The sequence below is a fragment of the Dermacentor variabilis genome, chromosome 3 (genome assembly GCF_050947875.1).
Source record: "Dermacentor variabilis isolate Ectoservices chromosome 3, ASM5094787v1, whole genome shotgun sequence".
Lineage (NCBI taxonomy): Eukaryota > Metazoa > Arthropoda > Arachnida > Ixodida > Ixodidae > Dermacentor > Dermacentor variabilis.
In genome coordinates this window covers 54,917,241-54,929,301 of record NC_134570.1, presented here as the reverse complement: position 1 = coordinate 54,929,301, position 12,061 = coordinate 54,917,241, and the positions used below count along the sequence as shown (strand labels likewise).

At 40.9% G+C, this 12,061-nt stretch overlaps 1 protein-coding gene across 2 annotated transcripts in view; it reads right to left on the bottom strand.

Annotated features, from left to right (window-relative positions):
• Window positions 1-2,410: 2,410 nt before the first annotated feature.
• The window catches only part of LOC142575631 (aminopeptidase NAALADL1-like), a 39,296-nt gene continuing 29,645 nt past the window's right edge, over window positions 2,411-12,061 (bottom strand). For both annotated transcript variants that reach the window (XM_075685146.1, XM_075685147.1), the window contains one exon: window positions 2,411-10,597. In XM_075685146.1, coding sequence (XP_075541261.1) covers window positions 10,387-10,597 — 211 coding nt within the window. In that variant the 3' untranslated portion in view covers window positions 2,411-10,386. The remainder of the gene's footprint in view (window positions 10,598-12,061) is intronic.

Genomic DNA, 12,061 nt, shown 5'->3' with positions numbered 1-12,061 from the left:
TATACTCGTATTCAGTGTATTTGGTTGATTTTTATTTAACTATGCCGTCATGGACGCCTTGGTTCAAATATGCATCTTGCTGTTTCTTTTTTTCTTGTTTGGTTGTCAGTATTCTTGTCTTCGATATGTATTGTTTATAAATGATACTTATCTATACTCACTTGAAATACCCCCCCCCCCCCGCCCATGTAATACCCACTAGGGCCTTTAGGGTATTGAAATAAATAAATAAAAATGCGCGGTGCAAACATCACGAAGCTTTTGCAGCTCAGAGATGAATCATTAAGAAAGGTGACGCTTCTTCGGAGAGCAGAGAATGGAAAGATGCGTTATTTGCAACACCGGAACGCGTAGCTGATGTTTAGCCATGCTATTTAAAAAAGGAGCAATGTCACATTTGAAGGCTGTTCTGAACGAGTTCGTTTTTACTAAAGAGCTTGGTGTTAGCTCAAGCGAAAACGTGGACCGTGAACACAATCGACCCGAAACGCCGACTTTCAACTTTTGTGATTCATATGCCGCAAATGTGCCCTTATGCGCAGAGAAAATCGCACACGTGCAAACAGACAAAAACAACGCTGGGGCTGCGCGCAACAAACCGGGGAATAAATCAACGCGTCTCTCAGTTCACTCTCCAGCTGCGCGCGCAGGCGCAAGCAACATGCCCTTTAAAAAGCTTTAGCTTTGTAGAGCAAAATTAGATACATATGTGGGCGCCTTCGCGAGCCTCAACATGCACTAAAGAACAAAACACGTGTGCCGATTTGGCAACAATGCAGTAGCGCGAACTACAAACATCGCAGTGCGCCGAAAAGACATATAAAGAAAGAAAAAACGGAAACAGTGTATGCTGATGGTGTGGACGTTTACGTTTCTCCCTTGTTTGCGTCCAAGTAAGGGGCCTATAAGAGCAAATTAAGTTTTATATAACAATCAGTCCAGGTGCTTGCTGTTGATGCACTCAGATCGATATCATTTGATGGTTATCATAGATTATTGGGGAATGACTCATCCGCTCCGCAGATATGGGAATATACAGAGTTAAGATTCAGAGGGAAGTGCTGGAGCTAAACTTCACATTTCCATAAAATACCTGTTGAGTTAGGTTGCCTGTGGCAGTCTTTGCACTTTGGTTGGGAGTCTGTAACCAGCACTCGTAAAGACAGAGTAACCAACTTTTAGAGGTTGTTTCTAATCATGGGCTATGAAACTAGCCAGACTGCAGCATATGTATATAATAGAGGCACAAACGAATAGTTAGTTGTTGAGAACACCATATCTCAACAAAGTGTTCTCAACAACTAACTATTCGTTTGTGCCTCTATTATATACATATACTGCAGTCTGGCTAGTTTCATAGCCCATGATTAGAAATAACCTCTAAAAATTGGTTACTCTGTCTTTACGAGTGTGCAGTCAGAGTTGGGGAAGATGACAGCTCAGCATACATGCATGGTGCTTCTCAGGCAAGCTAATTGATTAGCTCATATTTTATGGTCATGATTCTACCTCAAGTCCTTCATGCCCTTGAATCCAACCACTTCTGTAGGTCTTTTGCGGTGCTAGCTTACTTACGGGGTTACTGAGATCTGACTTCCATGGATTTTGCATTGTGTAAGAATGATCTGGCTAAATGATGCTGTCACTTCTGTATAGCTCCAAAATGATGACTGACAACTCAGCCCACCATTATTCTGCTTGAGAAATGGCACTTTGCTGATATTACTACAGCTGTTGCTGAAGCTTTGACTTCCACATCAATGCAGAAAATCATACTTTTGTTGTTAAAACTTGTATATTTAAGTTGTTTGTTTGTTTGTTTGGGTACGGAAGGAGTTGCTAGTAATGTGCTGATTGCTTCATTGAATGCACCCATCTTGAATCTACATGCTTGCAGTTTTGTTTAATTATGTGAAAATGAATGGGCTCACTTAAATTACAGCAATTTTAATTAATAGATGCATGGAGTTGCAGTATTCATTTCATTTGCATTTACACATCTCTTCAAAGGTTGTTGCTCAGGTTTCTGAGCTCACAGTTTTGCTGGCACATTTAAATAAGCTTGTACACATCTAGATTACAATATTACAGACTTATTCTTTTGCACGTTTTGCACTTTGTTTACTTCAGCACATACCTTTGAACATATTAAATAAGCTACTCTTGTTTCTGTTTAGTTAATAGCCCATGAATATTAATGTATTCTTTAGTTAGCCCTAGTTACTGAAGACACAAAGACATAGACCATGTTTAATGCGGCATGCCATTTCCTAAATCTATTGAGCAAAGGCATTGAAAATTCACAAGCAAGAAAGTTAAAAACACGACAGCGATAGATTGCACATGCTTGTTTGAATATTTAGAGCAAGAGAACAATTAAAAAATCACCACCGCACTCTACGCAGACACATATCTTGTGTAAAGAAAGTGATTTTTATTTGCAACATGTACAGAACATTGATTAACCACCACCGTTCATAAAAGGCCATGGATGGAAATACCAAAGAGAAATGTCAAGACCATTATAAAACTGACACCCCTTAAATGAGACATGTGACAAATTGAGGATTATGTAAATAACGGCAGCATTGTCAATTCACTTCTGTAAACAATGCTCATGCATATAAGACTAGACAGAGAGCAGACTCCTCACAAACCATATAAAAAACACAAGAATTTGACAGTTTTGTCCATCTCTCTATGAATAACACTCTCTCGACTACACGCACCATTTGCAAAATAAAAGGTTAAAAGAAAAGAGCATTTTATCTGTCAGCATTCGATAGCGCAAAAAAAAGAAGTATGAGAGTCCAGGCAAGCATATATTATATTTGATTTTTTTAAGGAGTACTAACAGAAAATTTTCCACTTCTCGTTTCTTTTTCTTTTTTTTTTTTGTTAGATGAAACACCAGACCCTTTAAATCAAAGAAAAATATTGACAACCATCAGAGTGGACTAAAAAACTTAATATAATACTTGTTTCTATGAACCGATTCCAGCTTTAGTACACAGCAGCATGATGTGAAAGCCAGAAGTAACAAAAAAAAAAGGGCACACAGAACTGTTCTTTACTTTTTATGAGCGAAATCATTGTACCTAGCTTTATTGATACATTAACATCATCAAATTTTACTCAGAGTCACGATGTCTAGATAATGCCAACAATGCAAGTTCAGGCATTTGGAGAGCCCCAACTTTAGGGTCAAATATCTTGTGTATCCCACAGACCTCAGTCGCTGAAGTTTCCATACTTGCAGATTTTTTTCTTTTCTTTTTTCACATGTAAGAAGCGTGTTATAGGTTTTCTGCAACTTCGAAAATGTATGTCAGTACTCCTTTTTAATACTGGTTGCGCTGCCTTCCCATGTATTACACAGTGACCCAAGTGAATAATAATTAGCAAGAAAAGGTCTCCAAACAAAATATCAAGGAGCAGTTGCCGGGGCCTAAGATTTAAAATAAAGATTGCCCCTTGGCAAGCCCGGTATCACAGGTTACACTTCTTTGCCTCTGAATTCAACGCCACGAGAAAGTTAGTCTACCATTGCTCAGATGACTTCGTCGCAAAGTCCTTTTCACAAAAGAATCGGTGGGCATAATTTAGCTCTTTGAGTTTACAAATATTTGTAGGAAAACCAAAACCATAGTCGCAAACAAAATTTGTCTGCATAGATATTCTGGTGTTTATCACATAACGAGGAAAGGATTCACCAAGAACAGTTTCCTTGCTGCTACTCTTTGAGCTTCCCACCTCCAGTAGTGTAAGCGATGAGAGCCTCAGCAACAGAATGTTTTTCAGAAGCCCCCAAAAACAAGTTGTGGTTGGTTAAAGTGCAAGTAGCGATCACAAACAGCACCAACCATACGAAACAGAAAAAAAGGAAATAATGATGAAACAATACTATCGGCGGATCTCCACAGTAACAATCAACTTGGAAGCAAGAGAACTTGCTCAATACATCAGTCTGAGCCATCAAGTGCAATAAACTTCAGGACAAACTTTCCAACAAAACAACCATTGTCTTCTTGCCATTCCTATAATGGGTAGGCTGTAGCTACGCCTAATGAAAAACTCCACAAGTCCTACACCCAATAATCCCATATGAACCAACGGGGGTCCCATACAAAAACCTCCATGTTCCCCAATGTCTATCAGATTGGCCCTACATTATATGTGGGAGCAAACAGGCTTTTATATGGGACTTCCACATGCTCATATAAGCCTTGCTCGATATGATATATGGAAGCTAATGGGTTTTTATATGGGGTCCCCATATTATGTTTATATGGGATGATTGAATATGGGGCATATTGCTTTTTTTTCTATAGGTACACTATGAAAGTGTACACGGACACACACATTAACATTTCAGAACCAAACCTGTATAAAAAAAAAAAAGAGAAGCTCACCAGTCCACGAAAAGCTGAAACCGGGTTTAAATAGCACATGTGCTTCACAACCACATATACAACTCTATGTGCAGGCAGGAAGAGGAGTCTAGCAAGGCAATTTACTAACGTGACCTACTTTCAAATGCCTCTCATAAATTATCTTGTAGCACTAATGATGATCAACACTGTATAGAGATACAAACTTTCTTCATCATGTAATGTCACTAACACTAAAGTGTAAAAAAAAAGTGTCACGCTCTAGTGCAGAACTCGGCTATACGAGTTTCCGACAAATTTCTAGAGAGAACTCTGGCGGTAGTGTATGCTGGGAGCTGCAAGTGTGCTGGTTCCGCAAGCGCGGCAAAGATAGGTAGGATATACTTATTTGCCCAAACTTCATCCTTCTGGCTTCTAACGGTTATGCAACATTGAAATATTATATTTTTCCAAATGAACTGTTGTGTTTGTAAACACAGCAACTCGCAGTGATTACGCATGTGCACCCAAACTTACTGTTTTCGTGCACTTAAAAAGAATATGATTGCCTTCGAAATATGGAAAGATGATGCATGAAACTTAACGGTGGCGTTGCTTGAAGCCACAAGCACAAAAAAATGAGAGAAATCCATTTGATATCCATTGTTCCGACGGTGTAGCTGCTCGACTGCAGCGCCAGAGTTCTCTCTGGTCACTTTTGTAGGGAACTCTTATGATCTGCCCCGAAACTCGGTTCAGGCCTGGTGGAAAGGTATTCTTGTCCAACCTCAAAGCAGCTAGGCCACCTAGGTGCAGTGGAAGGGAAACACACCGCCAAATAGCCACACGACACCTAGAAAGGTTGCACAACATCCAGGAGGAGAACTGTCCTAAAATGATTGGGCTGCCTTTGGCACGCGTTAAGTCATGCTTTGGATGGTTAGGTTGCATAAAAATCGATGAAAGACTCAGCAGGCCAAGTACGTTGTCTGCTAGCTGCTGTTGTAGTAAACATAAAACTGAAAAATTCAAACTTTTGATTTGTTACATTGCAATGGCGACATTCTAGCTAACACTGGGAGGAAGAAACATGATAGTCCATGTTCATTTTTTTTTTTTTTTGAAGGGGTTCAAGATGTACATTACAGTACATGTTGAACATGTACGTGTTCAACGTGCACATTACAGAACTTAATGTTGCACTTCCAGTTTGCGCAGTTTTCCTATTTACATGTGCTCGTGATGGAGAGTACACGTTCCTCTTTCTTTCCTGGAGGTGCTCAACAGGGAGGTTGTATGTACAATACGGAACTCACCGACACATGTGGGGGTCATACGATCCCCCGGTTCACATGTTCACAGCGGAGAACATCATAAATACCCCATTTTCACACATCACAAATATCTTTCTTTTTTAAAACATCATCAATTAGTTTCTGCTTTGTTCCCCAACTGGCTATTTTCAGCAGTACACGTTCACTTCTGAGCAGAAGTATCCAGCAAGACGGAGTAACGCCTTGCAGAAGTGACAGAAGTGACAGAAGCGACAGAAGTGACAGAAGTGGACAATACGAAGTTTCTACTGTCCAATGCAGCCCCATACACCCAACGGCGACGTGACATTAAAATATTGTCAGCAAGAAATTATGCCACTGAGAGAACGAAACTGGTGAAAACATTCAGCGTGCGCTGAAAATGACCTCCCATTGCAGTGCCCTTGGCTTGCTAGGCTACATGGCAATGAAACAGGTGAAGGCATCAAAAATATCTAACGGTATTGCTGAAAATTTATATACACTACATGCACCTATTTAATATCACCTAAGAAAAAAAGAGAGGGAGTGGACAGAGATAGAAGAGCGGTGAGTAAAAAGGGCAGACTTACACCACGTGCTCGTGATTCTTATGAAAAATGGTCTCATGCAACAGTAACTGTGCAAGCTTCTACGCCCCCATGGAGGGTAGCATGGTGCAAAGGAATCAAAACCGATGCTGAGTGTCGGTGACGTGGTATGAAGTGAACCTAATAGCTGCCACGTTACGAGCTTAGGAAGCTGCCCTTGACAGCTAGTGAGTGAATATTTAGCCATCTACTATTCATACCGCTTACCCAGTTGGCAGAGATAACTCGTTGGAGGATGACAGCGATTAAAAACAAAGAACCACAACTCCTAGAAGATACCAAAAACTATATGGATTACAAGCACGAAAAGAAGAAAAAAAGAGAAAGAAAAGCAAGATGTGTTTTACAATGAGCTGGATGCTTTTCAGCTAAGTCAAAGCAAAACTTTTCGAAAGTTTCGCACACCCCCTTATGTAGCACGGAACAATGCTTGTACCATCATGAATGCACATTAGCTGCAGTCATAGCAATACACACTCCACTGATTACAATGTCAAACAACAAATGCGTGCACTGTACAAGAGCAATTAAGAACGCCTAAAACACAAGGTTAGGCTTTTGTACGAGAAGGTACAGAACAAAAAAAAAATATTTAGCCAAACTGCGGTTTCTTAATTTGTGAGATCCCAGTCTCACTGTGACTAAACACATTCATCAGCACATAAAGAAAAAAAAAAACGTGTGGCACCTCAAGCTGTAAACATGACAAAACAGTCAAAACTGCATATTTTGAGATCACGTCACAGTAAACCCGATTATCACATACAACAGTGCATAAAAATTACGGTTGAGAAAAGAAGATGTACAAACACAAAATATATGCACACATTACATTAGCACAGGTGCAACTTGCATCTTTTCCTTTGTATTGCTCAAACAAACTATTATCAATGAACTCACCAAACAGTTCATTTCAGGCTGCGATTAAAATTCACACAAAAGCCAACTTGTGGGCTTTTCCAGAGCAAGGACATGACATAGATCTCCACAAGTCAAAGAAGCAATCGTTCTTCATTGGCTTCTGTTTACATACGCTTTCGTGCTCCAAGCTACCACACTAGTAGGTAGGAACAACTGCGAATTATATTATTAAAATTTTTTCACCAGGTTGACCATACTCTGTTAAAAGAAAAAGTGTAGTTGTTAGAGATGCGTAATTGTTTCACTTTCCAACTTTGCCAGCAGCTGCACATGCAAGAAATCGAACGGGTAGCCAGTCTAAATTGTGGCTCGCATCATAAAATATTCATTAGACATGTCATTGGTACAAATGGGCAATTTCAAAAGACAGGCAACATGACAAGCACTCTCTACTGAAAACTAACGTAATGACTTGAAGAAAACGATGAGGAACATAAAAGGACAGGTTTACTTCCCAAGAAGCAATGTCCTAAGTGAACTTTCTGCGGGACTGGTTGGTGTTTCGCGGTTGTACAGGCAGTCAATTGTCAAAGAGAACTTGAAAATGTTTGGCCCACATACACACACTTCTGCACGTGTCAAAAAAGGAAGTTTGCTCATGTCCTGTGCTTGTGTGTTGAATCCTCTTAACAGTTGACCACTCTGTGTCCAAGGCACCCTAGAGGATCATTTGTGGCTGCCTGTTTCTGCCAATGTCCATCATGTAACCAGGAAACAACAGCAAGCCCAGGGATAAGCTGTTTGTCCAGAAAGAACCTTACCTTAACACAGCCTTGAAAAAATAGGAGATGCAGAAGGCTGCAGTAGCCTAAACGAATGCACACAAAAGTATGCACATCTTTTACCCTTTGACTTAGGAGTTTATACGTCACCAAACTAACACTCAGAACATGCTTGACTTTCTTCAATAACATTTTTGCCAGTGTTCTAACTTCGGAAGCACAGTGATGCTAAAACATGTACCATTTGGCTTTACTTGTAATATGTATGGTACTATAAACATAACTCTGTTACACTGTCCAATTCCAATTTTCCAATTTCATTCTGTCTTCCTTCCACCCCTCTGTACTTAAGATAAGTGATGTATTGATATTACATCACAATGATACCCTCAGCCACGGAGCTTTAGTTACACTATAGTCATGTTCAGCCGTGCTTTAAATGTGTTTTCAGCCCTGAAACACTTTTTAAACACAGTAAGAAAATGCTGCCAATTTGCAGACGAGGCTCCTGTGAACATGGGGGCCAAATATTGTTCTACTGCATGCAGCAGGGAATTTACTATCTCGAAACAGCAAAAAATTGCTAGCTCTCTTCTTCACAAAAAGCTTGTGTGTGTGTGCACATGAACACATGAAATCTTTGATTTTGAACAAATGAATCACAAATGGCTGACTGACCACATTGCATTCAAGGTATCTCAACCCACAAAACATGCCAAATTGCGACTTCTCAGCAATGCCGCAAGCTGCTTTGTGAATAACTTTTGTACGAAATGACAACTTCTTAGTGAAACTGCAAGGTCTAAAGAACTGATGTCACTGGAACTGCTGTGCTGTACTTGCCAGTAACAGACCTTTCTAACGAGAGCATGCTGGATATCACCATAGTGTCTCTAGACTGTAGTTAGCTCAAGTGAGCAGCCAATCAAAAGCACAAGGAAGATCAGCAACAAGCAAGCTTTGCACCCACATGAAAAAGTCGAGTGTTAATGTGTCTGCACACTTCAACGGCAACATGCATAGGTCACCATTTTGATAACCCACATGTACTGCCACTTCCATTATGCTTTGCGTTTAACCATAAAGCAATTACATTGTAATCTATCTTCCATGGGACATTCAGACAAGCAGGAGCAAACCAACAGCAAGCAAGCACTTTCATGGTAGGCTGTACGCAACTGCTAGTATGCCACACAATGAGAGAGGAACAGGCAAGGGCATGTTCAAGATATCACCTCATATAAGTGATTGTGATAAAAGCAAGGTTTAAAGCGACTCTAAAGAGGTATGTTAGGCTGAGCTTAATTAGTGGGAAATCAGTAATATCGATTCTGAGCAAAGCATAAGTAATGTCATTAATATTGTGAGCAGAGGCATGATGAGCCAGGAAAGAGAGACAGAAATGAAAGACAGGTGGCAATGCCAACTTGAAGTTACCGCACCTTCTTCCTGCAGCATTGTGGATTTTGACAGCATGAGCTCTGGAGTAAGTAAACTCTTTGCTGGCAAAGGAACATTGCACTGCGTTCTAACTGAACCAAAGGTTCAACTTAGCAAGTTCTGATAACATTTTTTTTCCCCACAATAACGGTGCAATTATGTGAAAATGCTTTGAAATGTGAGATGCCCCATTGACATAACAGCTCTGTGGCTTGGGTGTGAAATTCAACAGAGGGGAAGCTTAAGCTTCTTTTTTTTCCCCTTACAAATTAAAACAGTTCAGAAGCAACACTTTATGAGCCTGGAGTGAACTACTGTTGTTCTATAGAGTTGATGGCTTGGATATAAGCAATACGCAAAGCATGTGATTCATGGCGTTTACAACATTTTTAAATGCAAGCAATGAATAAATTATAACTTTGGTATGTTAGAATACGGCCATGACACTGCTGCCCTTATGGTGGCACTGATTGGAGTGGCCAGAAGGGTGAGATCTGGATGAAACATGGTGTAATTAACACCGATGAACAGAGGAAGTAACACTTCAGCTAGTGCAATAACTAAACTCTGAGCAAGAGTTGAGGACCGACAAGGGTTAGGGAATTGTAGCAATAAATGAATCTGTTACAACACGCGTGTCATAATATAATTTCCGGCAACAAATCTCCCTCAATCTTTTACGTCATTGCACAAGCAAAAAAGTAAGGCAATGTATCTTTAAAAGCTATGCAACCAAGCTTTAAAGACACTTCTTTATAGTCCTATCTGCACGTTAATGATATCTCTGAACTGCCAGTCTACAGCGTAGAAGTCGGTTCAGGGGATGGAAGAGTTTGAAACATAGCTTTGGCTCTGAATGTGCACGACCTTGCAAATGCAGGTCAGTCTGTGCACATTCTTCAAGTTGTAATGTACACATGATGTTAAGTGTGCTTGGATGGAGAACAGCAATTGCCAGGAGGGATGAAGTGGACAGTAGAGTGAATGATGGGGGAGCACACTGGGCAGCGGCCACCATCGCTGCAGCCGCTCAGAGCTCGGCAGCGTGCCAGCTGACGACGGCACTGCTGAGAACGTTGGTGGCCGACCGGAGGGCATGCACGACATACGAGAGGCACTCCCGCACGCGGTTCCAGCTTGGAGAGTGGTTGTCCTGCCGCGCATTCGCGATGGCAGCCGTCAGGTGTGGAAACAGCACGCTGCGGTAGCCGCTGTCCACATCCGGTCCGTAGATGACATGCCTGTCAGCCCCAACCCGAACAAGGGTAAGACAACATCCTCAAGGTGAGACGGGACAAGAACAGATGCTCACACCTATGCTGATAACCTATTGGTTTTGTATAGATTTCTAAATGTTTTACCGATTCCAACTCGCTGGTAGCAGGGCATCAATCTTGGCAAATAAGGGAGCAGCAGGCTAAAAGCATTACTAACACCTGATGAAGGCTTATAGTCCCTGTCACAGACAACAAATATGAGCAAAAGCAGCAGCACTTGACCTCTTAATCATCAAATATAAAAGTGCAGCTGTAGTAAATTGCCTAAAGGAGATAGCACGACTACAATAGACAGAAAGAATAATAATAATAACAATAATAAAAAAATAAAACTTGAGATAGAGAACCATTTGTTTTATTTAATCAAGCATGCGAAGCTTGTATTCTGAAAAAAAAATTGCTACCTATGTTACTCCACCAAATGTAATGCAGCAGCTGTGCCTCATACTTTCAGTGGCAACTCGAAGACGACGACTCGTGCTGTCATTGCAAGAAAGCTCGTGCTGTTCACTACTGCTATAGTGATCCTCAATGATTACTGCATTTCTAATTAAACCTCGTTACACCTAATTCAAACAGCAATACAAAAAGTTGGCTGCTTTTCATTTTGATTTATTCCACCACAGTTGGTTGCAATAACCACTCAAGCAGCTGACCTGTGGGTTTGCATGAACGTAGGTCATCCAGTGAATTTTAGCCATGTCTAACAAATTATATGAGACAGAGGTAGAACAAGGAATGTCACTGGAACCAGAATTTTGACAATGGGTACTTTTCTTCGTCAGGGCATCAGCACCAAGGGGACTTGCCGAAGACAACTCTCCCTGTCAAGATGGCTCCAGCGACAATCCTTGTTCGATCACTGCTCATCACTTCAAGCCTCCATCCTCCTGTAAACTGTTTCTGCCGAGCTTTGGTGGCTAGCCATTTCTGCGAAGCTGAGCGACTGGAGGAGGTGGTGACCGAGCGTCAGTAGTATTTTCCTGTAAACTAATGCCTTGTTTCAATTTATAGAGGACATGCTCGTTGACATTACATCGACTTCAGAAGGATTTCATAGAACGTAAGAGTGTTCCATGTGTCATCAACTGGTGAAGTGCAAGGAAAAATTTATGTATGACATGTTGCATATGCTTCTCATTTCACTTTCAACGCTTTTCGAATATATGACATTGGTCCATGACTTATCTCAATTGGGCTAACACAACCTTTAAACTGAAGTAAGCAACACAGTTTGCCAATGATTTCTTTTCTGTCCTGCGAATCCTGCAATACAGTTCCGTGCACAGAACGAACTCCCAGTGAAGTGAAGTAAGCAACACAGTTTGCCAATGATTTCCTTTCTGTCCTGCGAATCCTACAATACGGTTCTGTGCACATAACGAACTCCCAGTGAACTATAAATGCTGCACGCATGGTTGAACAAAA